Genomic DNA, 27,889 nt, shown 5'->3' on the forward strand with positions numbered 1-27,889 from the left:
CATTATTATTATTATTATGATTTTTGCAGTAAGTATGATAAATCATGTTGTTATCAATCCTCTCATTGTGCTTCTTCCTTTTTATCTCATCTTTGTTTATCTAGCTCTTCTTTATTTCTTCCTTGGTGTTGTAAAGTTATCAAAAATGATTTTAGATACAGTATTTTCTCATGTTCATTGTTTTGTGATAATTCACAGACTGTACACACCTCCCACCCCTGCTCCTCTCAGGACTCCATCCAAGGCTGCTGTCACTCATCCTGCAGTAACACCAACGGTAAGAGAACGCTTTCATTTATTATCAGATCAAGTTCTTCATTTCTGTGTCACTGACATGGCCCAATGTAACCAATCACAGCCGTTTATCTCAAAACGATGACAGTGAAGCGTCATGCTTGAATGTAGTTACTGAAAGTGACTGGCATTCTCTGTGCAGCTCATCTTACCGACTAAAAAAATCAAAATGTCAAACCAGGCAGTGCTTATCACATAGGAATCCAGATTATGCAATGAATGTACTGCCTATTTCTCATCACTAAACATACGTGATAAACACACTTTATTGTACTGTTTAGCTGTAATTAGAGGAGAGTTTGTGACCAGACCTCCATTTTGTTCTGCTTTAAAACTGCTCCAACTTGCATGTGTCACTGTGTTAATACCAGGCTATAGGTACACATCAATACACACTTAATTTATTTTTTTTATGCATTTACAGGATGGTGTCCCAGGATATCGTGGTGAGTATTAAATGCAGTAATTGTGTGTTTTGAGAAGAGCAGTGTCAGTTTTTTTCTTAATAATAATTATAATATTATAATTATATTACTGCAGGCCAAATGATTTCATGTTTGAAGTGTTCAGGCTCTGTTGGATGTTGTTAACATTCGTGACATTCTGCAGGCGTCTGCTCCTCTCCTCTTGGACTGGAGGACGGGAGTATTCGATATGGTCAGCTGACCTCCTCCTCACATTGGGAGAACAGCCCCGCTGATGCTGGACGACTCAATATTGTCCCCAACGTGTGAGTGATCTCAGCTTTGTACGTCTGTCACCCCTAAAGCATATACTAGTCTAACATCACAGCCATTTGAATTACGATAGGAATATAAAATATCAAAACAACACACCTATCCTTCTCTGTGCAGTCAGATCATGGAGCCTGGATGGAGCCCCTTACCTGCAGATCCAAAGCCTTATTTTCAGGTGGACCTCCTGGAACCCACATGGGTATCAGGGGTGGTGACCCAGGGTAGTGAACGCATGTGGGGTTACCTCACTAAATACCAGCTAGCCTTCGCCCTGCACAGCAGCCTCTTCACAGATTATACTGAGGATAGGAAGCCTGGGAGCCCTGTTAAGGTATTTCTACTGATTTGGACATTTAGTGTCAGCTTTTATAATATTTACATGTATCCTCAAAAGAAACATATGATACATTATTCCAATCATTACACGTACTCATGTGGAAGTGTCCTCTTGGTTGTGGTGTAGGTGTTTGAGGTGCGGATGGTGGGTAGGACCCCTGTGACCCGCTGGCTGGGTCGGCTGGTGAGAGCTCGCTACCTGCGAATCATCCCTGTGGAGTTCAGACACACCTTCTACCTGCGTGTGGAGATCCTGGGCTGCAGGGGAGGTGAGGAAGTCAACTGAATGCCCGACTTAATGATAACACTCATTTTTCTCCGGTGGACCCGAAACATCTTGTATCCCAGCTCTCTGGTTCCCAACCTGGGGGTCCAGGCCCCCACTGCGGGTCGACAAAGCTCCACGGGGGGCTGTGAGGCTTTCTTGATTTTAGGCTGAGTAAGACACCAATTGTTTATTTTAAAAAATATACAGTTGGCCTCAGGATTCAGAATTCCCCAGAATTAAAACAACTAAATAAGAATTTTTAGTTTTTAAAGTTTGGATTATTAAGAGGAAGGAAGAGTTAAGAGCTAGTAGAGCAATCGCAGAGCGTCAGGAAGAAGAAAACTCTGAATTTCATTAAAAAAAAGAATCATATTGAGTATAAGATAATACTAATACAGAGAATTGTCTTTTAAGTTCCTAAAAATAACAGGAAAAGTCATTTATGAGGCAAGAATCGGCTAAAAATTCATTGAAATCTCTCATTTTACATAAACTTCCTGCAGGGGCGAGCGTTGCTGTTCACCCAGAGTTATGCTGCCAGTCTGGGGTTTAAACCAGCGTCTGCCCTGTCACAAGCCCTCCTCTCAACCTTTCGACCACCGCCACACTCTGCCACCACCTCACATCAGTATTAACACGAAACAACCTTTCCTCTTGCTCTTGTAGATGAGCTGGTGACCCCCAGGAGTGTGACCACGTCTCCCTCTCATGGTGGTAAAGTGACCGTGCAGAGATGTAAGCCAGGCCAGTTTGCATGCCAGCACAGTGAAGAGTGTGTCTCTGTCTCTGTGCTCTGTGACGGTCGACCGGACTGCAAGGACCACTCTGACGAAATCAACTGTGGTGAGAGCTGAGCCATATGTGGTCATGTATACGTTTCACCTTCTTCAGTTTCCTTTGTGTCCTTTTCTTCATCTGTCTTTGTTGATGTCTCTTTCTTTTCATCCTCTTCCTCAGGAACGGCTCCAACCATAGGCTCTCCAGGGCTGCAGAACCACACCGGCTCCACGGGGGGACCAGGTTTCCATGGTGCCAGTACAACAGGTGCCCCAGGCCTCCATACCACCAGGTCCCAAAGTGGCCTTCCTGGTGTGGCTAGCCCAGGGGTCACCACAGGTCAACCTGGACTGCATCTAAGTACAACCCGCCATTCTGGAAGACCTGGGCTGCAAACCACAAAAGGTGAGAGGCACAACAGCTTTTCGCGTTATCCTACCACCAGGCAGGTCCCATGGATTAAAACTTAATACAGAATAGACATATATTATTTTCATTTTCAGCCCCGTGGGTCGCCACAACGCCCCATGATGGTGGCCTACCCAGAGTGCTTTGTGTTGAGGGCCAGTTTGTGTGCCGGTCATTTGGCTGTGTCGAGTCGGCACAGGTGTGTGACGGCAGACAGGACTGTTTGGATGGGTCGGATGAAGAGCGCTGTGGTATGCATCAGCAACCCTTCAGTGGGCAGAGTAGTGGGAGTGGAAATAGAATAACTTGAATTTTACAAACACTATAAATGCAGAAATGATGATGTTGGTTCCTTATTGAAGACATTCTTTAATAATTGAAATGGAAATACATAGTAATGGATTTGTAATTTCTGGAAAAGCTTGTATGTAGGTTGAATGAAGTTCTGTTGTTGTATTCCCATGTCTTATCAGGCACCACAGCCAGACCAGTGGGGACTCCACATACCCCCCGGGTGCCAAGCCCCTGCTCTCCCAAGCAGTTCTCTTGCGACAGCGGAGAGTGCGTACACCTGGATCACAGATGTGACCTGCACAGGCACTGTGTGGATGGGTCAGACGAGAGAGACTGTGGTAAGATATAATACCATCTCAAAAATGGTCATATAAGAGGGAAATACTGATTCATCTGTTACATCCTTTCTTCACCTCTTCTCTTCTCTAGTGGACTGCATCATGTCCCCATGGACAGCGTGGAGTGCGTGCAGTGTGTCCTGTGGTCTGGGCTCTTTGTTCCGGCAGAGGGACATACTGAGGGAAGCTCTGCCCGGAGGGGCCTGTGGTGGAGCTCAGTTTGACAGTCGTGCCTGTTTCCCTCGTGCATGTCCAGGTATGTTCATAGACTGTATAAAATATGTACCTAGTCTCCGTGACCTCACCCATAGGATTCTGAGGAGCCAAAATGAAGCTCAGTGTGGGTGGCTCCGGCCGTCGCCCTCCAGGCCGTGCCTGATGTCACCTAATTTCCAGCTAATTCAAAAATGGGCAAAGAGGTGGAGCTTGGATGGAGCTGAGGTGGGCCGATCAAAGCCTATAGTCTATGCTAGTCACCTGTGACAACACCCACCTGCCAGTCAGAGCAGCTATGCCCTTAATAATGCAGAACTTTAAGCCTTAAAGTTGTAGTTCGTATAAGTTAAGTTACTATCTATTAAAGAGTAAAGTGGGTGGGGATGGAGCATACGACTGGCTAATGAAAGCTCTTGCTGCTAAATATACTAATAACATCACTACCCTGTCAGTACTAAAGTCAAATGCTAACAGTGTGGAGCATGTGAAGGCATCACGTCACATCTCGCAGGTGAGTGCTGCAAATCTACTGACATTATAGAGTTGACACTGTTCAGTTTACAAAGGAACTCTGGGAGACGAGGTCCCAATGTGCACCTGCAAATGCATCTTTCTGCTAAAGCGGCTGCTAGAAACAACGTATCTCCATTCTTACAGATTACAACTTTAAAATAAAACTGAGTAATGTAAAAATTCCCTGCCTCTAGACTTGTCATGACTGGGTAAATTAGCTATAGGGACCAGAACTGTTTGCATTTTAACATGGGGGTCTATGGCGTCAACAGTTGTTGGCTTCGTTTTTCAGGTTCCCGCTCGGGTCTGTTCTCTGAACCCGATGTTAAAAAGGACGCATCTGTAAGTAGTTAAAGTATACTGTCTCCGATTTAATGGTTATCTCAATCTCAATCTCTCCTGTCTCCTCTTGTAGTTGATGGTCACTGGTCGGAGTGGACAGAGTGGACGGAGTGTGACGCTCAGTGTGGAGGTGGTGTCAGACAGAGGAACAGAACCTGCTCTGCTCCTCCGCCCAAAAACGGGGGGCGGGACTGTGAGGGCATGACCCTGCAGAGCCAGAGCTGCAACAGCCAGCCCTGCACCAAAGACGTCAGCACTCAGACAGGTGGCTCATACTATGGCTTTGACCACACAAATCATCGCATTGCTGCATGATAAAGTCCGTCGAATATCTGAATTACGTCTGTTCCCTGATTGTCGTTCAGGCTGTGTCAACGGCATGGTGCTGGTGACTGAGGCAGACTGCCGGGCCGGGAGGGTTGAGCCTTGTCGTCCCATCTGCTCACATCTCAGCTTGACCAGCAACTGCACTGCAGCGTGTATACTGGGTAGGACACACGTGAGGTGGTAGGGTGTTATTTTAGACCCGTGTGTAGTCATTTTTTAAGTAATGTCATTTAGATATGAGAAATTAAGGGAATTTGGGTACTTTTTTATACCCAGGCTCAACACTAGATAAGGTGCATTTGTAGCCCGTCCATAAATGGCTTGTAATGTGAGATATAATAATGGTTTATTTTATGCTTCACATATGCTCAAAAGTGCTAATTGTCATTGTAGTAATTGTCTAGATCAAGGGTCTGCAACCCACGGCTCCTGGGCCGCACGCGGCTCTTCAGCCCCTTATCAGTAGCTCCCTGTAGCTTTGGCAAAGAATTATATAAACAATGTGTAAATAACGTGTTTTTTTTGCACAGTGGACGAGGGAAAACATTTTATCTTGGCGATGAAGGGGATATTGAAAAAATATTAGGTGAAACTAAAATATGCGTCACATCCTCGGTCTACGGCCCAGCGCCTTTCCCTGCAGGGGGCTAATCTTGAGTTGGTGACCCGCACCCAAAACATTAGCGACGGAAAATAGTGTTTGGTGGACATGTTTATTTGCTTTCACATGATGATTGCTTACCTGTATGCTCAATATGTGGTGAGAAATGAGCGAACAACCACAATTTTAGGACAGGCAACAATGCCAGGTAACAGTAACTATATATAAACGTTAGCTGTGACATCAAATATGTTTTGCGGCTCCAGAGAAACTTTATCTGGTGGAAGAGGGGGCAAAATGGCTCTTTTGATAGTAAAGGTTGCAGAGCCCTGGTCTAGATAAACAAAGACATATTTCCAACCTGGATTTGATTTAGTATGAACACTAAATCCTTCACAGGGCATTTCCAGCAGGACTAAATGAAATGGTTTGTGGTCCAGTGTCTATAAATTGATGCCTGACGATGATTCAGTGGGTTGGCAATTCCATATGCTCCGTTAGATCAGTCAGACAATAAAGCGAAACACTTTCAAAGCCACACATGTGCATTGGGTTTTCTAGAACAATGATAGCTCACTAAGGCTTATTCACTGGAAGCTTAAATGCTGATGAAGACATAAATTGGGTCTTCTCCAGGGTGCCGTTGTCCTGACGGTCTGTACCTCCAGGACGGACGGTGTGTGAATGCCAGCCAGTGCGTCTGTCTCTGGGACGGTCAAACGCTGCAGCCAGGACAAACAGTTACCAGGGACCAGTGTACCACATGGTGAGACACCCTGTTTTTCACTAACTAAGTCATTTTGCTTTTCAAATATATTACTCATCACTTCAGTTGTGCTCAATGATTTTTGGATTATTTATCATGTCGTAAAACGTTCATCCATTGATTATAAATCACACTCAAGTTCGTCCCAGCTTTGTCTTGGACTAGTGGACTGAGAAAAAAAACCTTAATAGAAATGCTCGTTTTTGCCCCATCAGTGTATGCATAGATGGACAAGTAAGGTGTGACGCCTCTCTTTGTGTGGCCACCTGTCATTGGTCAGCCTGGTCGTCATGGTCACCATGTGATGTGTCCTGTGGTCTGGGGCTCCAGCAACGCTACAGGTGAGCTTGTTTCATTCAATTCGATTTGCAAAGCATTTGATTCTTTTGAACCCACCAAGGCTCATCTCCACCTCTTTCCATTGTCCACAGAAGTATGATTATGTTGAATGGTAGTAATAATTCTGGACTGTTTGCTTTATTTTGTACACAATCACTCATCACTCACTCAAATCTTCATCCGATTATCCGGGATCGGGTCACGCAGGCAGCAGCTCTAGCAAGGGACCCCAAACTTCCCTTTCCCATTAACCAGCTCTAACTGGGGGATCCCGAGGCGTTCCCAGGCCAGTGTGGAGATCTAATCTCTCCACCTGGTCCTGGGTCTTCCCCGAGGCCTCCTCCCAGCTGGACGTGCCTGGAACACCTCCCTCGGGAAGCGCCCAGGGTTCATCCTTACCAGATGATCCTGAACCACCTCAACTGGCTCCTTTCAACGCAAAGGAGCAGCGGCTCTACTCCGAGTTCCTCACGGATGCCTGAACTTCTCTCCCTCTCTCTAAGGGAGAAGAACCCATTTTGGCAAGAGGTAGTTGGAGTAATAAATGCACCAGTTTCCTGCTGAGAGCCATGGCCTCATATTTAGAGGTGCTGCTGTGAATCGATCCAGTGAGTTCTGACGGTCACTGACCGACGATGCCATCAGGACCACATCATCTGCATAAAGCAGAGATGAGATCCTCAGCCCACCGAACTGCACCCAGTCCCTACCACGGCTACACCCTGATATCCATATACCATGAATATCACAAACAGGATTAATGACAAATTCCATGCCTGTGCTAGCATTATATTCTATTTAAAGTTTTCAAATTGCACATGTTTATATCATCCCAATGTGCTATTTTCCCACTGCCGTATCATTTACTGCACTACCCAGTTTCCCCACAGGTATCATAACTGTAAGTTAATTTGCTTTTTTATGCGTTAATGCAGTTGTTATGGCCTGATGTTTTTTTTTTGTTGCTCACACACCAACCATTGAATTTGGAGCAGGAGTCTTTATGCCTTGACTCTGTCTCGCCAGGTCCCCGGTGAACCCGCCTGGAGCAGTCAGAGTCCAGCCGTGTCCAGGAGACTCCTCTGAGGCCCGCCGATGCTCCAGTCCCTGCCTCCCTGGTATACCGACACTCCGGGCGCACAACAGTAACTCTAGTGCTGTCACACTTTAATGGTTGCACTCTATTTTTTAGGGATTTTCAGCTTTTAAGGCATTTTTTCATTTGTAGTAGTAAAGATATAGTATATAATTATCCTGTATACATGGGACAAAAATGCTGCATTGGATCGTGCACTTAAATTAAGATATATATCCTAAACTGTATATATATGTACTGGCTTTATATATATATATATATATATATATATATATATATATAAAACCAGGATAAGTATGAAGACCTATTTCATGAGCAACAATTTCTTCCAATACTTTCAAGATCCCATATTGTAAAAAGTGATATTTCCATAAAGCAGGTCAAGGTGCTTTATAAATACTGTGAAAGTATCAAAAGGCTCCATCCACAGAGAAATGCACACAGCCTTTAAATGAGACGTCAGGACTTCTGTACTGTTGTGATGTCACAATGACTCTGTATATAGGCAGAAAGTGCTGCTACAGTGCTGTTACAGTCACATTCCCCGGCTGCAGTGACGGGGCAGCGACGATGACAGCACAGATGCAGAGGACCTGGAGACGCTGACCAATCAGAGCAGACTGGGCTTTTTAGTTAGGGGGTTTGAAAGACACAGAGACATTAATTGAAGATTAAAGCATGTAAACATTGTAGAAACCCACAATGTGAGAGGAACCTGAGACTCCACCATAATACGTTAGCTATAATGCAACTGTCAGGACACTATCCTGGTCTGGTAAATCACTTGCATACCTGTTACCTACAGTTTCTGATGCCTTTGTCCTCTTGTGCAGTGCTACCAGATGGAGTCTGGAGTAAATGGACCGGCTGGTCAGAGTGCAGTAAGACGTGTTTCAACCACGTAGACGATGTTGGCATCAGAAGACGATTCCGTAGCTGCAACCACACGCTCACAGCCTTCAACCACACACACTTGGACTCTGCCTGTGATGGGGACGGCGAGGAGCAAGAGCCTTGTAACACAGTACACTGTCCAGGTATAACAAATAGGCGCTCACGCAGAATAACCACAATGTCCATCATTGTTCTGTCCCTTCTATTCTTGGACTAAAAATCTGATTTTCTATGTGTACTTCCAGTGAACGGGGGCTGGTCAGTGTGGTCATCGTGGTCTCAGTGTTCATCGGAGTGTGACTCTGGTGTCCAAACAAGAGAGCGATTCTGTAACTCACCCTCACCACAACATGGGGGCAGCAGCTGCCCCGGGCCACACATACAGACGAGAGACTGCAACTCCCACCCCTGCTCAGGTACAGCATCACATTTCCTTATGACTCAAGCTACGGGGGTCCTGTGTGGATAATATTACTCTATAATAGATTTGTGCTTGTGATATCCTTTACACTTCCTTATTTTCATTCCTGTTGTTTTATCCACCCCGTCGAATAAATGCCCTTGTGCATTCGTTCCTAATTTCCACTCGGCTCTACGCAGGTGTGTGTCCAGAGGGTATGGTGTACACGACATCAGCAGAGTGTGAGGCTCATGGCGGTGCATGTCCACGGGTGTGTTTGGACATGACCCCCGCCGAGGTACAGTGTGCCACCGCCTGTTACGACGGCTGCTATTGCGCCCAGGGCTTCTACCTGCTCAACGGCAGCTGTGTGCCGCTGGCACAGTGCCCGTGTTACCACCAGGGGGAACTGTTCCCAGTCGGGGCCACCCTGCCTTTCGATGCCTGCAATAACTGGTACTGTCGGCCTGTGTCCAAAATATACTTTATTGTAAAGAAGACAAAATGCACATCTGTCTATAAATGGATGATATAAATACCTCAGGTGTTGGAATGTGCTGCCGTTTCTTAAATCATGTATCACTTATTCTTGCTTTGTGTGCATCAAACAGCACCTGCATTAATGGAGAAATGGAGTGCAGAACAGCTCCCTGTCCCGGTAAGTGGTTGCACTATTAATTGCAGTGTTAATGTACTGTACATTTAGTTGTCTCCCTCCCTCTCTCCAGCTGCGATACTTCAGACATTTAGAAGGGGGTTGCATGAGGTACTTATCCATAGTCAGTGTGTCGATGACGGTCGGCATTCCCCCAGTTTGGCCACCTACAAGACGCCCATCTTAAAGAAAATCAAGTTTAGTTTAAGTGTATTCTATATTTAGATTATATTTTATCACTTTACCTTGCTGTCAGATAGCCCTGTTTACGTTTATGTTGGGGGTAATGAAGCTGGTATCTATGTTCTGGTCAAAGCCACAAGACTCCATTGACAGAAACTGTGTGACCTTTAAAACACCAAAGTCACACACACACAATAACACAAACAAACTGCGAGGTTAAATGACTGTTTTTGTCGATGGAGTCTGGTGGCTTTGACGAGAGCATAGATTATTTCCCCCCATGTAAACTTAAACAGGGCCGTTGAACAGCAAGGTAAAGCTGTGAAAATATTATAAATATAGTATACACTTAAACTAATATTGAGCTGTTGACCCCATCCACAGCAGGACATCCCTTAGCCTCCTGTCTGCTTCTCCAGACTGGGGGTGTGTAGACCGCCATCTACTGTAGGTAACACACTGACTCTGGATAAGTGCTTCATACAACTCCACTTCAAAAAACCCTTAAAATCCCCTTAAGTCTTTGCCTCGCTCCTCATTGTGTCCCATTCTCTCTCAGTGGACTGTGGATGGAGCAGCTGGACCCAGTGGAGCGCTTGCAGTCGAACATGTGATGTTGGTGTGAGAAGGCGTTATCGTTCGGGAACCAATCCTCCGCTAGCTTTCGGGGGTCGCCCCTGCAAAGGAGACAGGGTTGGGATTGATACCTGCAGCATTGAACCTTGCTTTGGTGAGGACAAGTCCTCAGTTGCTCAAGTTATTGTACATAGAATCCATCTTTTGAAATGGAAAAGACGAGTTTTATTTTACTCCTGTGTGTTTTTCAAAGAAACAAACCACAAATTACAATATAAAGGAAGCTAATGTGGTTGAGATGTGTCTGCAGGTGTCAAGGAGCCATGGAGCGCGTGGTCAGAGTGCTCAGTGACATGTGGAGGAGGCTACAGGACCCGAACCCGCGGGCCCATCAGAATCCACGGCACCGCTCAGCAGTTCAGCGCCTGTAACCTGCAGCCCTGTGGTACGGCAACGTCTCTCACATATTTATCGCATTTAATTTAAGAAGCAACGAGAATTAGAATGATAGTTACAGTATGTCAAATCTGAGGTTAAAGGTTACAGGTTCGAATCCCGTCTGGGGCCCTTCTGTGTGGAGTTTGCATGTTCTCCCCGTGTCTGCGTGGGTTTTCTCCGGGTTCTCCGGTTTCCTCCCACAGTCCAAAGACGTGCAGGTGTTCGGTTCATTGATGACTCTAAATCACCCGTAGGTGTGAATGGTTGTCTGTCTCTGTTCGTCTCTATGTGCCCTGTGATAGACTGGCATCCTGTCCAGGGTGTTCCCCGCCTCACGCCCGATGTCAGCGGGGATCGGCTCCAGCCCCCCACGACCCTGACAGGGTCAAGCGGTTGAAGATGAATAAATGATCATTTATGTAAATGGACTGCATTTATAAAGTTCTTTTCTAGTCTATGGACAACTCAAAGCTTTTTATAGCACGTCAACATTCACCCAGCCACACATGCATGCATACACTGATGTCATGCAGGTGGTTCAGTGCCTTGCTCAAGGTCACTGGAGATTGAATTCATTGCCAGATTACTGGTTGATACTTTACACATTGTTTTGGATTCAAGCTTCTACCTTAGCCAAGTGTGTTGTTTCAGGGGATCACAGAGTTTTTGTTTTTGACACCATGTCCAGCTTTGCGTTCAGATTTTCTTGTTTTTGATTGCACTGAAAGACTTTTTCATTGACCTTCGCTCGCACTGCTGCTGTGTCAGGAGATGGCAGGGTTTGTCCTCCGGGCCAGCAGTGGAAGCAGTGCGTGAGGGGAGCAGTGTCGTGTTCGGACCTCACAATGGACCTCAGCAGGAACTGCACACCCGGCTGCCAGTGTCCACACGGGACTGTCCAACAGGTGGGTGGGGTGGCCAAACATACATATATTTACAGTGACCACCACCATACCATTGATGGCCCTTCGTATTTACAGGATGGCGTGTGTGTGCGGGAGTCTGACTGTCGCTGTGACTTGAACGGAGAACAGTACAAACCAGGAGATACTGTGCCCACAGACTGCAACAACTGGTGAGTGAAACTGACTTTAATCTTGGATTGCTCATTATTATGTATTACATTATTATAATTATCATTTTGAGCCATAATGTGTTTAACTCCACCGTCATGAGCTTTACACCAGTGCATAAAGAAGAGATTAAATGACTTTTTAAACTGTGTGTGTTTATATTTCAGTACATGTGAAGCAGGGAGGCTGGCAAACTGCTCTCAGTTCAGCTGCAATGGTAGGCAAACAGTCATTTAGTTTATCTTTAATACAGGCACCGTTGCTTTTTTATGTGCTAACTGTTCATTGTTGTCATATCGATGTTTACCTGGGTCCCTTTTTCATAGTTTGCATTACAGTAACAGTAGTTTACATGCCAATAATCTCTCTTTCAAATCCTGCTTACACTAATGTATCTAGGACTTAACTTCCATGCTCGATGAATTATAGGCAGACACCGTGTGAATAACCTTTATTCAAGATTCAAGAAGCTTTATTTATCCTGAGGGAAATGATTGTGCAACAGTTTCAATACAAAGGTGGGAAAGGATCAGAGTAACAATAAGCATAAAAACATAAATCAAATCAAAATAAAGCTAACGTCAAATAACTCAAACAATAACTAAGTGTGACAGAGTGCAACAGACATTGTGGTTAAACGTAGGTTTAGACAATATACAACAATACGCAGCGTGCAGTTTAGCAGCAGGTTGAAATAAAATAAGAACAAACTAAAGAAGTGATAAAGAGCAATAAGTGATAACAGTGTTAAAGTGTAGCAGCATCTCATACTGAACTAAGTTACAGTACAACTAAATAAAGTGATGTAGCCTTGATATAAAGTGACAAAGTAGTTGCTGTAGTAACGCAAAACATGAAAAAATAATGTAAGTACTGCTCCCTTTTACCTCTAATTTGTTCCACCCTGTATCATTCTTGTTCTGTTTCCTCCACACACACACACACACACACACACACACACACACACACACACACACACACACACACACACACACACACACACACACACACACACACACACACACACTCTCACACACTCTCCAGTCGATGGCCAGTGGTCAGTGTGGACGCCCTGGGGTCAGTGTTCAGTGTCGTGTGGAGCAGGTCTCCAGTCTCGGTACCGCTTCTGTTCCAGCCCCCAGCGCTCTGGCAGCGGCCTACCGTGTCTGGGCCCTCACAGAGAGGACCAGGTCTGCATCAGCGCTCCATGTGACCGTGAGTGTGTTTTGTCCTGTGTTTTGATACTTTGATACACGTTTCACGGTGCCTGTGCACAAATTAAAGTGCAGTCAGACCACAAAATATAAAAACAGTGTGAGAAAACTCAAAGCAACATTGCAACGATTTGGGTCCCCAACAGTTTTAGAGGGTAATTCACTTATACGTTTGAATTTGTTATGATTACATTACCGTACTTATGATCAAAAATTAGAAAGTAGACAACTTCGCTAACACAGTCAAACAGGAAGTGCAACAACACAAGGCAAAGCAAGCCATAGTGGCCCTCCACTAACAGTCTATCTGAGATTTACTCTTATCTGGCGGCGCCTTGCTCAGTCGTTCTCTCCGTAGGGCATTTGTATTCTCAATAAACTAATAATTATAATAATAATATACAATAGTTGTCAAAGATAATAATAAACATGGCTCCAGTAAACTAGGGTTCCTAATATACAGAATATAAAGTCTCATGAAATATACTAAACTTTTAATTAAGGATTATGATTAATAATTAAATTAATAATCACTAATTACATCAATATGTCAATAGATCGTCAGTGTGTAATATTGAAAAAACACGTGACCACAAACATTTATTAACAGATAAATGCAAACAAAACACACAATAAATCTAACTAAACTGTGTGTGTGTGTGTGTGTCTGTGCGTGTGTGTGTGCATATCTGTGCCTGTGTGTGCGTGTGTGTGTGTGTGTGTGTGTGTGCGTGTGTGTACACCCAGCATGTACTGTCACTTCCTGGGTGATTAACCTATGTACCATTTACAGATATACAGAACTGACTCATCTTTATACTGTGAAGTTGTTTTATTCTTTCACTTTATCACCATGATGTGTGCTCTCTTTCCAGGTGACGGTGGTTGGGGTCAGTGGAGTAACTGGACGGAGTGTACTAAGTCGTGCGGTGGGGGGGTTCGGAGCCGGAGGAGAGAGTGTGACAGTCCCAGTCCAGAGGGGGAGGGGGATTACTGTGAGGGGCTGGGAACTGAGGTCAAAGCCTGTAACACTGACCACTGTCCAGGTATGTTTACAGAGTGTTTGTTGTTGACGTGTGCAGATTTAGTCTTCGTTCACAATATGTCAGTAGTTTGTCATTGCGGTGAATGTGTGTTTCAGTGGCTCCATGCTCGCTGGTCCCCGGCACGGTGTTCAGCAGCTGTGGTCCCTCGTGTCCTCGCTCCTGTGATGACCTGGCTGTGAGTATCACGCTTACACCCGTTACTACTGGTTCAACATTTATCCAAACACTTCTTGTGATGAGAAGGGAATTTTCTTCCTGTCCGTCAGCACTGTGGATGGCAATGTGAGCCGGGGTGCTACTGCACCGGGGGAAAGGTGCTGTCTGCTAATGGGACGGTCTGCGTAGAGCGAGAAGACTGCCCCTGCATGGACCTCAGCACTGGAGCCAGGTTGGAACCGGGGGAGACCACTGAAGCCCCTGATGGATGTAACAACTGGTCAGAATCACACACACACACACACACACACACACACACACACACACACACACACACACACACACACACACACACACACACACACACACACACACACACACACACACACACAGGAAAATACATTTGTTGGTATTTCCTCTTTGTTTCAGCACCTGTGAGGGGGGGAGGCTCAACTGCAGCAGACACCCTTGTCCAGGTGTGTACGTCTCTGTTTGTGTTTTCTAAATCAAAAAACATCATTTAAAACTTTATTGTGTAACTGGCTAGTGTGATATCTGTCTTTAACTAAAGCTTAAACTCACAACACAAAAACAATAAAGAATATGAACTGTCTTTAGTTTTATTTATTCATGTAGATGTAGATCAATGTGGATCCTTCTGTGTGTTTGCAGTGTCAGGTGGCTGGTGTGAGTGGTCAGAGTGGACTCCGTGCTCCAGGACCTGTGGGGCAGAGTCGGTGTCCCGCTACAGGAGCTGTAGCTGTCCTGAGCCCAAGGCCGGAGGAGCAGCCTGCTCTGGAGAACAGGAAATACACAATGGGGTCGGAGTGCAAATCCAGAGACAGCCCTGCCCGGTCATCACCTTCTGTCCAGGTATCGTTGGTTCCTCATGACCTCAACTAAGCTTCTTAATCAAATTTAAGATGTTTTTTTTTTAAAGTTGAGCGTGCAGTACATTTGAGGTTATTCTATGGAATATTCTGGACAGTATATGTCATTGATTTATGCTGCGATGGAAAAGAGAACTGACTTGTGTGAGAACGATTATCCTCTTGGTGACATTAAAGAACCTAACCTAACCTAAACTGATTTGGATTGTTGCAATAATAATAAACATGCAAATGCTTAAAGCCAGCATATTTGTCCAGTCCCATGATGAGAGTATTAAAACCTTGAAAAATATCCCATTATGGCACATTTAGGAGATATAAAAAATGTGTGATTAATCTGCGATTAATCAAAAGTTAACTATAGACAACATGCGATTAATAGCAGTTCTATTTTGATCTATTGACAGTCCTTAAAATAACATTAGGGGTGGTTAGAGCAGTCGCCCCATGTAAAGAGGCTGAAGGTCCGCGAGGCAGTGGCTGCGGGTTTGACTACGGCCTGCGGCCCTTTGCTGAGAAAAATAATCTTCAAAAGAATAATAATAATAACATAGGTATGTAAACATTTTATAGTAGAAACACAAAAACAAGTATGAACCCTGAAAATTAGTATTTTATGGGACCGTTGATATCTTTCACCCATTTCATTTTGTGTCTAAGTCCAGTGGTGGTTTAAAGCTTAGAGGAGCAAGCTTGTGAGCAGAAGGTCACAATCCCCAGACCAGCAGGATAGATCTGAAATTTAATTACCACCACTGAGGTGCCTTTGAGCAAGGCCCTTAATCCCAACGGCTCCAGTGGAGTAGCTCAGTAACCAGCAGATCAGACTGAGCACGGACAGGGCAGTTTTCAGCTGTGAACGTGCAACTGCGTGAATGTGACCAGGGTTTTCAGAAAGAGTGTAATCCTCCTGAATAATTAAAGGAAATCTAAGAAATCTAATAAAAACTACTATAACACATATTTTGCTTGCTTCTTCCCCTCGCTCTCCCTCTAGTGCATGGTTCGTGGAGTCCCTGGTCAACATGGTCGGAGTGTGAGGGGTGTGCCGGGTCGTCCACTCGCATCAGGGAGTGTAACAGTCCTCCCGCCAGGTTCGGTGGGCTGCCCTGTCTCGGAGAGGGCAGGCAGAGGCGCAGTTGCCATGACAACATCACTGTCTGCTCAGGTCAGCATATATAATAAAGTCTTATAGTGTACCACTTTAGAGGTGACCGGATACAGATGAGGAAGAAAGGATGTTAAAATTAAGAGAGACCCTAATAGCAGTGACACTAGCCACTCCATTTTTCCACCCTGTCTGGCTAGTTAGTTAGTTTAAGGTTGCTTTAATATTGCCATAAACTCAAAGCACACTAGACAATAGAACTAATTCTCTGCAATCTGTCCCTCCTCTTGCGTGCCGCAGACTGTGGAGGAGGCCAAGAAGAATGGCCTTGTGGGAAGCCCTGTCCTCGCTCCTGTTCAGATCTCCATGGTGACACAGAGTGCTTGGACTCCCCTGGGTGCAGGCAGAGCTGCGGTTGTCCGGGTGACACGGTTCTGCAGGATGGAGCGTGTGTGGCCAGGGACGAGTGTCGCTGCAAATACCACAACAGCTCTGCTACCGGTTAGATCCACAATCTGTTTGTGTGAAAAGTGCTAATGGAAGTGTTTACGTCGTATTGGTAAAACGATGTTGGACTGAGCAGAGATTAGTCTGATCCATAGATTTGTGTCTCTGATATAGTAATGACTCTTGGCGGGCTCGATTCCAGTAATGCATCATGGGTATGGCCTGGTGGATCTGATTGGCTGTTTGCAAACCCAGGGGACAGCATCATCAGTGACTGCAAAAACTGGTACAGCACAACTGGATCGCTCTACAACACTGAGATTATTGTAGTTAAATCCATTTATATTAAATAGAATTGGATTCAATTTAATGTACAACAAACTAAAATATCAGTGTCTTTATTTCAGTGTGTTTTGTCATCGTTCTCACTCGATCGCAGTTCATGTGAGGCTGGGGTTCTGCAGTGTCAGTCCGTCCCTGGTTGCTATGTTGACGGTGGCTGGAGCCAGTGGGGGGCCTGGACCGGTTGCTCCGTGTCCTGTGGAGGAGGAGTCAAGGTCAGGAGACGCCAGTGTGATAACCCGTCCCCTCAGAGCAGTGGGAGAGGCTGCCTGGGAGTCGCTGAACAGCAGAGGGACTGTAACAAACACCTCTGCTCAGGTAGTCCTGTCCGGCCAGTACCTCTTCAAACTGTTGATTTCTTACATTAACCTTTGGAAACAAAGTCCATACCTACTGTATATGTATGTTTTTACATGTACTCTATTGCAAAATGAGATATCCAACAAGACACTGACACATGAATGATAGAACTGTAGATTTGTTAGTTCAATTTATGAAGTTGTTTGTTCCTTCTTGTTATTTTTAAATTGGAAAATGCTAAAAGTATGAGAAATATCCTCAAAATAATAAAGAGTAGTTATAAATGCATATACAGTCTTTGGGATAAAAATGTACTTTCTTTCTTTTCTTTTGTTTTCTTTGCTTCCAGACTCGGTGGGCCCATGGCTCCCTTGGTCCCAGTGGTCCGTGTGTTCGGTCAGCTGTGGAGGAGGACAGCAGTTCCGCTCCCGTCTCTGCGGCTCGCTACCCTGCAGCGGCCTCAACCGCCAGAGCAAGACCTGCAACACCCAGGTCTGCCTCGGTGAGTCCTGGTTCCCTGTCACTACGCCATCAAAGTTCTATTGATTGCAGGTAGAAAAGCTCTCCCTTGCAGACTGTACTTGAGTGTTTGAATCTTTTTCTCCTGTGCTCCCATCATGTTATTTCGCAGAAGTGGGCTGCCCTCCTGGCAGACTGTACAGGGAGTGTGAGCGAGGTGAGGGCTGTCCATTCAGCTGCGCTCATGTCAGCAGCAGGGAGGGGTGCTACTCCGATGGCTGCGAGGAAGGCTGCCACTGCCCCCCGCACACCTACCAACACCACGGTGCCTGCCTGCAGGTGGGTCTCCTGTCAGCGGATCGACTTGTGATATTATGCATCTGAACACTACTAAAGTTTGCTACGCCAATAAAATGATATTGTTACTTTACATTAAACAAGTTTTGATTCTTATGTGTGTGGTTAAGGAGTGTCCGTGCCTGGTGGACAAAGAGTTTCTGGCCTCTCTGCAGAGTGTTTCTGTCACACCAGTCTCATCTCTGCTCCTCCATAACATCTCCCATGGGATGGAGCTTCAGTCTGGAGACACACTGGTCCATGACTGCAGCACCTGGTGAGCTCTATTTCACGGGACTACCACACTGCCTACTACACACGCTGTCATCCACTTCTGGACCATCCTTTCTCTCAGATGTGATTTCTTTTGTTTGTTTTATACCGTAACAAATACATTCCTCTGATTCAACCCCCAAAGCAATTTCAACTGGACTTGGTTTTTTGTCTAGGAAGACGTTTCACCTCTCATCCAAGAGGCTTCATCAGTTCATGTAAGCATCTGACCAGGCCAGGACCAGTCCCAGCCTGGTTCATGATTTACAGAGACCCAGCAATTCCCCCATGAGCAGCAACAAGTCACAATATCTTTATTAATAATTATTATAATTATAATAGACCCAGCTCTATGGAGTACGGACACCTGTCAGGATCAGCCAGGGAGAGAGAGAGTGAGAGACTGGACAGGCTTGGCAGCTGTATGCTCTGCCTCTCATTCACCTGGTTATAAGTATCCCTGCATTCTCAGAGCGCAGCGATCTCGTCGAGTAGTACGGTACTATGAGCTCTTTAGGATACAGTGGAGCCGGACTTTTCAGGCCCTTGACCTAATTTTGTGTCTCCCAAACCTCTCTGCACCACCGTCTCTCCACCGGCAGCTGATGCCCATCCACACTTACACAGAACTGAAGTAAAAACCATGAATTTGCATCATCGTTCATCGTCACACAGTCAAACTCTTCACACTGCCATTACCACACCTCACTCTTCCTCCCCTCTGTACTGTAGCGGCTGTGAACATGGCCGGTGGAACTGTTCCTTGGAGCATTGCCCAGTGGACGGCGGTCTGTCTCCCTGGGGCTCCTGGAGCCCCTGCTCGCTGTCTTGCGGAGGTCTGGGACTGAAGACTCGCTCCAAGAGCTGCACACAGCCTGCCCCGGCACACGGGGGGAGAGAGTGCCAGGGGCCACGCCAGGAAACCACCTACTGCCAGGCCCCTGACTGCCCAGGTACAGGGGCTAGTTTAGGTAGAGTAGGTACTGGATGTGATGGGTATGTGGAGGAAAAAGAACGACACTCACTTTGTTACAATGACCAGCAGTCACAGGTGAGGGAGATGGTATGTCTGCACTGAATTTAATCAATTCAATTTAATAATAAAGGGCTCTTCTGTATCCTTCATTCGCAACCATTCTAAATAAAAAAAGGCAGTAGCCCAGTTGAGGTGGTTCAGGATCATCTGGTAAGGATGAACCCTGGGCACCCCCCTAGGGAGGTGTTCCAGGCACGTCCAGCTGGGAGGAGGCCTCGGGGAAGACCCAGGACCAGGTGGAGAGATTAGATCTCCACACTGGCCTGGGAACGCCTCAGGATCCCCCAGTTAGAGCTGGTTAATGTGGCCCGGGAAAGGGGAGTTTGGGGTCCCCTGCTAAAGCTGCTGCCCCCGCGACCCGACCCCGGATAAGAGGCTGAAGATGAGATGAGATGAGATGAGATGAGATTAGTAGCCTAGTGTCTATTCTGACATCTGCTTGTTTGTACACAATACTAAATGGTGGACTTTTAACTGATATTGGATTGTTTTTTTGTTCTTGTCAGTTATTGCTGGTCCCACAGAAGAACCCATTTTGCCAGGTAAATTATCCATACAGTGTTTAATACTAGCTAGAGTCTTTGTCTCCATTGTCCATTCACAGTATTATTTTCATCTTTTGTGATTCCTTTGCCCCTACGGGTCTTTGTGATTTATTTTTCTTTAAGTTACATGGTATTACGTTTGTTTTAAATGCTACCTGCTAACAACTTTCCCCTTGACTTCTCCCTATTCCCTCCTCTTTCCTCCTGTATATTCTTTAGATGAGGACGCAGGCTTCTCTCCGTGGTCATTATGGAGTCCCTGCACTAAGACCTGCACCGATGCTGTCAGCCCGGCCATGAAGTCCCGTCATCGGCAGTGCGTCACACCTCCCTGCTCTGGAAGATCTCACCAAGAGAAGGCCTGTAACCTGCCTCAGTGTCCAGGTGCCACCACTCACATTATCTCTGCGCTGCTGTCAGAGTCAAACAACATTTCACAAACCATCTTCTCGCTTACATTTTAATCCTGTAACAGCATCTCAAATACCAGCTCTACATTTGTACTGTAGAGCACGTACTGTGTGAACATTAAGCACGGCACTGCTCAGTAGCTTTTTACAAAAAGACTGCATCGTTTGTGATAAGATGAAAATGACGCCTTTCTGAAGGCTTATATCAGGCACCAGAGGGTGAACAGTGCATATATTAGGAGCCTGTGTGTGTGAGAGAGCACATGATATGAGTAATGTTCAGCAATCCCGCAGTAAAGTCTCTCCACAAACTGAGTTTCATCACATCTGTTGGTAGCTGTTTGTCGTGGCTTGGTTAGTCCTTTTTCCCCAAGCTTATCTCAAAGGCGACAGCGCACGATTTCCTATAGAGTTACTGTTTTATTGACTGATAAGCACAAACATCAAGCTGTTTTTGGGGATATTGTGATCAAATCTGATTTAATTAAATCTAGGAAGTAGGCAGCTGCAGTTTACTGTTTGATTTTTATCAAACAGTAGAATAAAACAAACTCATTTGATGTAACTTTGTTTAGAAACAGATCTGTGTGCCAGTATCTGTAATAGTAAACTGGAACCACAGTTGTAAGAAATAGAAAAGAGAATGAGAAATCAGCATTTAAACCAAAGCACCAGGGTTATTAAACTAAGCTAGACTAGGACAGCACTCCACTTTGACTTTTTAATATCGCCACAGGGACTTCTTCAGTGTCTTTTCTGACTTTTTATCATCTGCATCAAGGAATCAGCACCCGGTCTCCACGGTGTCATCACGAGTTGAGCGCATTGTGTCTTACCTTTTTTTTTAACATGTTCCCAGATGGAGACGAGGTGTGTGTGGGAGCAGACTGTGCGCGGAGGGACTGTTCGTGGACAGAGTGGGCGGAGTGGAGTTCCTGTTCGCGGTCCTGCGGGGTGGGTCAGCAGCAGAGGATCCGCGCCTTCCTCAGTCCCCTGACCAACGGCTCGTGGTGTGAAGACATCTTGGGAGGGAACCTGGAGCATCGCTTCTGCAACATCAAGCCCTGCAGAGGTCAGCTAGCTGATCGGCATGTTGAGTTAGTCTGCAATTTTCTCAGGAGGGGGGGCTGGAGTCTCCCTTAGAGAGAGGGTGAGAAGTTCAGCCATCCGCGAGGAACTCGGAGTAAAGCCGCTGCTCCTTTGCATTGAAGGGAGCCAGTTGAGATGGTTCAGGATCATCTAGTAAGGATGAACCCTGGGCGCCTCCCTAGGGAGGTGTTCCAGGCACGTGCAGCTGGGAGGAGGCCTCGGGGAAGACCCAGGACCAGGTGGAGAGATTAGATCTCCACACTGGCCTGGCAACGCCTCAGGATCCCCCAGTTAGAGCTGGTTAATGTGGCCCGAGAAAGGGAAGTTTGGGGTCCCCTGCTAAAGCTGCTGCCACATTAATCTGATACATGACAAAAATAGATAACTGCATAAGTCATCGTGTATGGAAGTAGGGAACGAGTGAGCCATCTCATTTCCCTTCTGTCTGTCATCTGACCGCGTTGGCCGAACTGAGACGGTCTGGTCTCATGGTGCAACATCTTGTTTGTGCGCAATAAAACCTTAGCGAGTAAAAACCAATACACCGGTTCAACAGGCATTTGTAGAACACCATATTTCTGCTCTGTCCGCAGTGTCTTATCAACCGCTGCTGTGTTTTACACGAGCTCAGTGCACCACTCTGCAACTAGTGAGAGCTGAAACTAAAGCTGTCTGTAACTGTTTTGCTTAGTTTTTACAAAAGATCTAATGAGAATAATACCTCAGGGACAATATCGGGCCCAGGCCCTTAGCTTTCCTGAAATGTGGGCCCCTGAACAATATCATTGACTAGCTCTGATTTAATGTAAAGTCTATGTGATTTGTAGTAAATACTGTGGTATAAAACATACAAAAACACTGGTATCATATGTCGTTGCTGTGCTTGTGTGTGTGGATGCTGTAGTGGATGGAGGTTGGTCTCGCTGGAGTCCCTGGTCTCGCTGTGATAAGCGCTGTGGTGGCGGACGCTCCATACGCACTCGTTCCTGCTCCAGCCCTCCTCCCAAGAACGGGGGGAAGAAGTGCGAGGGAGAGAAGAACCAGGTCAAACCGTGCAACACCAAACCCTGCGGTGAGACGGACCCCACGTGTTCACACATAGTTGTTAAGTTTAGATTGCTGTGACCCCAAGGATTTGCATTAATTCAGCATTATTATTTTTTATTATTATTATTTAGTCTTTGTCTTCAAAAAGTCAGCGCAGCCTGTGTTCAGGCAAATTCTGGGAAGAAAAAGCCTGCAGCATATTAAAAAAATGCATGACCTTCTGTTTGTGTGTTGTCAGATGAAAAAGGGTGCCCGCCGGGCCAGGAGTTTGCGTCGTGTGCCAACCAGTGTCCACAACGCTGCTCAGACCTCCAGCAGGGCATAGAGTGCCAGGGCAACACCGAATGTCAGCCCGGCTGTCGCTGCCCTAAAGGCACTGAGTCTGCTATCATTTTATTAGCTGTGTGTGTGTGTGTGCGTGTGCGTGTGCGTGTGCGTGCGTGTGTACGTACGTGTGTGTGTGTGTGTGTGTGTGTGCGTGCGTGCGTGCGTGTGTGTGTGTGTGTGTGTGTGTGTGCGTGTGCATGTGGTAGCTGTATGTGGGTGAGCCTGAATGTTGTTAGTCAACAGTTCACCAAGTTACAAAGCTATGTCTTATGCTAATGCTATCTTTAGCCACGCAGTTGGTTTTGGTAATTTAGAGAGTTTGTTTCTTGTCTTTCTCTAAGTTTTGCATTTGGTGGATGTTGGAATGTAATGGGATTACCTTTTACCAAAATTATTCATCTAAACTATCGTTCACAGAAGGCAGCAATAATTTGCAGTGCAGATGTGAGCTTCATCCACCTCAACTATATTTCTTTGGAGTCAGAAATCAAACATAAAACCAAAAACAGTCTGCATCGTTGAATACAGCTAGGTTACAGAAATATGTATTTTTCTATTTTTGTGGAGGAGGAACACTTTGTATTAAAAGTACACGCTTAAATAACGAATGTGTGTCCAGGCCAACTGCAGCAGGACGGTGTGTGTGTGCAGCTGTGGCAGTGTGACTGTGTCGACTCACTGGGCCAGGTTTGGGCTGCCGGCAGCTGGCATCAGGTGGACTGTAACAACTGCAGCTGCTCTGACGGACAGCTCCTCTGCACCAATCACAGCTGCCAGGACATCTGCATTTGGAGCTCCTGGTCCAGTTGGGCGTCGTGCAGCGTTTCCTGTGGGCAGGGCCAGAGAACCAGATACAGGTGAGGGGAAGAAAATCGCAAAAACACCTGTTTATACTTATTTTCACACATTATTTATTCAGGGTATTTATTCGTACTGAGAAATACGCAGTGGAGCAAACAAACTCACTGTTCCCTGCCGCTGTTGTGTGTCAGATCTCTGGTCCCTGAGAATGAAGGAGCAATTTGCCATTTTGAGGAAGTCCAGCATAAATCCTGCGAGCCGGGACCCTGCCCTCCTCTCTGTCTCCATGACGACCAGGAGCTCAGAGTGGGAGACACCTGGCTGCAGGGCGAGTGTAAACAATGGTGAGATGGATGCACACTAACAAAGGGAAGGCATATTTTGGTGATTAAGAGTTTGCAGTGAAAAGGAAATGGGAACTGAAAGGGTTCTGCTTTGTGTCTCAAACACTCTCTCATTTGTTTTTCCCTCCTAGCACGTGCACCCCGGAGGGTGACTACTGCCAAGACATTGACTGCAGAGGTGGGTCGCAAAGAGTAAATAGGGAAAATAACATGAGCACTGTTGCAAATGTGTTAGACTATTTACTCAGCTTACAAATCTAGCTTACTTTTTTAGAAAGGATAGACAGGAAATGGAGTGAGAGAGAGGAGGAGACATGCAGCAAAGGGCCACAGGTCATAGTCGAACCCTCAGCTGCTGCCTCAAGGACCTTCAGCCTCTTTACATGGTGCGACTGCTAACCACCATGCCACTAGCCGCCCCCAAAACCAGCTTACTTTTACCATTCGACCTGTGAGGGGGACCACAGTACAGGGACAACCTTACATTGTGTGACTTGCATGCTGCTAAGATGCCTTGAAAAAGAAGCGTCGAATGACCAAATCCTGTGTGTTGTGTCCAGTGGATGGTGGTTGGACCCCATGGTCAGTGTGGTCTGACTGCTCAGTGACCTGCGGTAGGGGGACTCAAGTTCAATCCCGCGCCTGCATCAACCCCCCTCCACGTAACAACGGGTCTCAGTGCAGCGGGCCGGACAGAGAAACGCAGGACTGTCACACTACTCCATGTCTGGGTGTGTATTGAAATGCTACAAATTATATTTCTTCATGCTTTGATTCATTGATAGCCATCTTTTTGTTCTGTCCGTGACCAAAACACAGAAAAGCATCATTTCCAGTTCTAATATTTCAATACACGATGTATGAACTGAATGTCTAAGGGTGGGAGAAGGATGTAAGCAGAACAGGATCATTAGGTAAGTAGGTACAGTTCACATTTCCCCCCCGGTCATATTGACTCTCTTGTCTACAGACGACCTTTGCCCCTGGTCGCCATGGTCACCATGTTCCCGGAGCTGTGGCGCGGGTTCTGTGTCACGGCGCAGGGTGTGTGTGTGTGAGGAGGGAGGAGATGCAGCCTGTCCCACTGAGATCGAGGCTGAGAGGAACAGAGAGGAGACGCAACTGTGCTACACACGGCCCTGTCCAGGTACGGACACCACTCAAGAAACGCCACTTTTGGCTGTGCTCGGCTTGGTGAACACATGCTGGTCAGAGGCAAATAGCAGGAGGCGCTGCGTGTGCCGCACAATGAAACGTTGTCCTTTGTTATTTCATACATATTTGTGATGATATGAAACATCTTTATGTATGAGAAACCATGATAATCAGGGTCGGTAAATTAAGTTTTAATAGGTAACAATTGGATATGTGTGTGTGTGTGTGTGTGTGTGTGTGTGTGTGTGTGTGTGTGTGTGTGTGTGTGTGTGTGTGTGTGTGTGTGTGTGTGTGTGTGTGTGTGTGTGTGTGTGTGTGTGTGTGTGTGTGTGTGTGTGTGTGTGTGTGTGTGTGTGTGTGTGTGTGTGTGTGTGTGTGTGTGTGTGTGTGTGTGTGTGCGTGTGTGTGTGCGCGTGTGTGTGTGCCCCTTTCTTTCTCCAGTTAATACAAAAAGCCATTCATTAAAAATAACAAGTGTGTCCCACAAACAGCAAATTAACATGAATTATTATTATATTTAAATGTTGGAAACATCATGTATTTATTTTAAGGCTGGACAAATATGAACTAAAGTCTAGAAACAATCTTTCTCTCTTGTTTGTCCTGATTCAGCACTGAAAGCGTGCTCTCAGTTGTGGGTAGATGCCTTAGAAGTGTCAATTAATATGAACTATTGATCGTATATAGTATATGTATTATGATGAGTGCATTTATTTTGGTTTGAGTTTCAATTATTCAATAAATCTTAATATTTCCCAGCTCTGTCCTTAGACAAATTGGTAAATAAATGTATTAATGCAGTGACGGATTTGATATTATTGATTATCTGTCGTTGTTAGCATCAGATAATCATGGTTATAATTGAATTTATCTGCTTTAACTGTACTTTAACCATAGTTGATGCCTGTAAGACCATTTATTTAATTTATTTAAGAGATTTATATTGATTGTTAAAGGGGATGAGCTAATGTCTTGTATATAAATAGATTATTATACACTTCTCTGGACTCACACACACCTGTAGAGTTGTGTGAATTTATCTCGCGTGGTTCTGACACTACTGCAGCTCTGATCACTACCTGCTGTTGAAACATGCTTTGTCAAATGTCATAAGAAAAATCCTATGATGAAGATAATGTATTCTGTGGGTGATGGGGGCGACTAGATACGGCATGACACCAGCTTTTTGTGTCTTGGTCTCAGACCTGCTAGGGGAAGCCGGTGTCAAAGCAGCAGCTCTCTCACTGGATAGTGGGGACTACTTCTCCAGCTTATGCTCCAGGTCTAAGAGCCTGCAGCCACCTGAGGGGCTCTGTACACACTCTACCAGGGGTCTCAGCGCCTCATGGTTCCTTTTCAGAGGGATCTCCCTTCAGGAGATTAGCGCTGCAGCAAGCTGGGCTTCCCCGAACACCTTTCGCCAGGTTCTACAGGCTTGGTGTTACGGCTCCTCTGTTAGCTCATTTGGTGATTAGTGCGGCTTAGTCTCAGTAGGGCTCATCTTGGGACAGTCGGTCCCCCGGGTAACATCTGCCCAGCAATCCGGGAGTCACTTTCCCAATGTGAGACACAAAACAGATGCTATGAAAAAGAACTTTAGGTCGGTGTCTCACCAGACCCCCCTCCTTGTTCATTTGGTTTCCTCTGCAGGCTGTCCCATGTCGCAGTGGAGTGTTTGGTCTCAGTGCTCGTGTGCATCTCAGAGGCAGCAGCGCTACCGTGTGGCTCTCTCGCCAGCCACCAGGGGACAACAGTGCACTCCCGTTGAAACACAGAGCAGGACATGCAGCCTCAGTCAATGTGACGGTGAGTTAACAACCGTGGTATGAAAGTAAGTGTTTATGAATCTGTATCATCAAAGATGCCTGTTTGTGATCCTTTAATTGTTGTTATGATCGAGGAGCACTTCTTCATGCAGCTATGCATCCACAATTGACAGGCACATGCATATGATTGTGTGTGTATGTTGTGTTTTTCTCCCTAATTTTCGATAGATTGTGAAGCCCCGTTTGTGTACTCAGCGTGTGGAGCGCCCTGTGAGAAGCAGTGTGCACTGCAAGGACGTGGAGATCTGTGTTTAGGGGTCAGGGAGTGTACACCTGGCTGCTACTGTCCACAGGTAAATATTTCGTTCTCCCAAGTCTATTTTATAATATATATATATATATATAGGATACACTATGTGCAAATCCCCATTCACCCTCACACACTGTTACTCAGAATGTCTGTGTGAGCACGGCAGGTGAGACTAACCTTGACACTGTGAAGGTAAGGGCGCACTCTTGATTGCTGGTCATTGAGGACAAATGTGAATCAAACAGTTTTAGACGATTTAGCAAATTTGTGTGATGCAAAGCAAGCTGGCATTTTTGCTATGTTGTGTTTTTTGGCATATTTCACACATCACACTGACAAACACACCTCGCAGTGAACATTCTCTATGTGCAGGTATTAATTTCACATCTGAATACATTTAACGTAGAAGAGATCAATCGGGGAAAATATTCCATCTGGTCAAAACGTTCTGCTCCGTCTCCTTATTACAAATTATGTATTTGCACTTCTGACAACATTGCAATCTGGATGAAAAATAGTGGCGTAGACAAGCGTGTCTAAATGAGAGCAGGGGGGAAATGTACAGGCATGGATTTAGAAAGTGAAATATGCAATGCTGCGTATTGTTGTTAATGCAT

At 45.7% G+C, this 27,889-nt stretch overlaps 1 protein-coding gene across 1 annotated transcript in view; it reads left to right on the forward strand.

The window, feature by feature from the left end:
* The window catches only part of sspo (SCO-spondin), a gene marked incomplete at both ends in the record, with an annotated part of 88,865 nt that overhangs the window by 36,167 nt on the left and 24,809 nt on the right, over positions 1-27,889 (forward strand). Inside the window, 50 exon segments of the mRNA XM_083936416.1 lie at positions 199-277; positions 719-740; positions 904-1,024; positions 1,149-1,362; positions 1,495-1,636; positions 2,302-2,478; positions 2,593-2,817; positions 2,916-3,071; positions 3,294-3,452; positions 3,544-3,708; positions 4,597-4,788; positions 4,889-5,011; positions 6,088-6,217; positions 6,433-6,558; positions 7,583-7,674; positions 8,486-8,689; positions 8,792-8,962; positions 9,147-9,402; positions 9,558-9,604; positions 10,344-10,514; positions 10,671-10,805; positions 11,567-11,703; positions 11,779-11,873; positions 12,039-12,088; positions 12,916-13,086; positions 13,961-14,131; positions 14,227-14,306; positions 14,398-14,567; positions 14,717-14,763; positions 14,960-15,160; positions 16,175-16,345; positions 16,586-16,786; positions 16,907-17,018; positions 17,172-17,392; positions 17,724-17,876; positions 18,006-18,172; positions 18,301-18,446; positions 19,175-19,395; positions 19,985-20,020; positions 20,243-20,407; positions 21,293-21,505; positions 22,427-22,594; positions 22,808-22,942; positions 23,516-23,753; positions 23,889-24,041; positions 24,173-24,219; positions 24,602-24,772; positions 25,012-25,188; positions 26,847-27,002; positions 27,191-27,315. Coding sequence (XP_083792542.1) covers positions 199-277; positions 719-740; positions 904-1,024; positions 1,149-1,362; positions 1,495-1,636; positions 2,302-2,478; positions 2,593-2,817; positions 2,916-3,071; positions 3,294-3,452; positions 3,544-3,708; positions 4,597-4,788; positions 4,889-5,011; positions 6,088-6,217; positions 6,433-6,558; positions 7,583-7,674; positions 8,486-8,689; positions 8,792-8,962; positions 9,147-9,402; positions 9,558-9,604; positions 10,344-10,514; positions 10,671-10,805; positions 11,567-11,703; positions 11,779-11,873; positions 12,039-12,088; positions 12,916-13,086; positions 13,961-14,131; positions 14,227-14,306; positions 14,398-14,567; positions 14,717-14,763; positions 14,960-15,160; positions 16,175-16,345; positions 16,586-16,786; positions 16,907-17,018; positions 17,172-17,392; positions 17,724-17,876; positions 18,006-18,172; positions 18,301-18,446; positions 19,175-19,395; positions 19,985-20,020; positions 20,243-20,407; positions 21,293-21,505; positions 22,427-22,594; positions 22,808-22,942; positions 23,516-23,753; positions 23,889-24,041; positions 24,173-24,219; positions 24,602-24,772; positions 25,012-25,188; positions 26,847-27,002; positions 27,191-27,315 — 7,405 coding nt within the window.

The sequence above is a fragment of the Echiichthys vipera genome, assembly GCF_963691815.1.
Source record: "Echiichthys vipera genome assembly, chromosome: 21".
Taxonomy (NCBI): Eukaryota; Metazoa; Chordata; class Actinopteri; order Perciformes; family Trachinidae; genus Echiichthys; species Echiichthys vipera.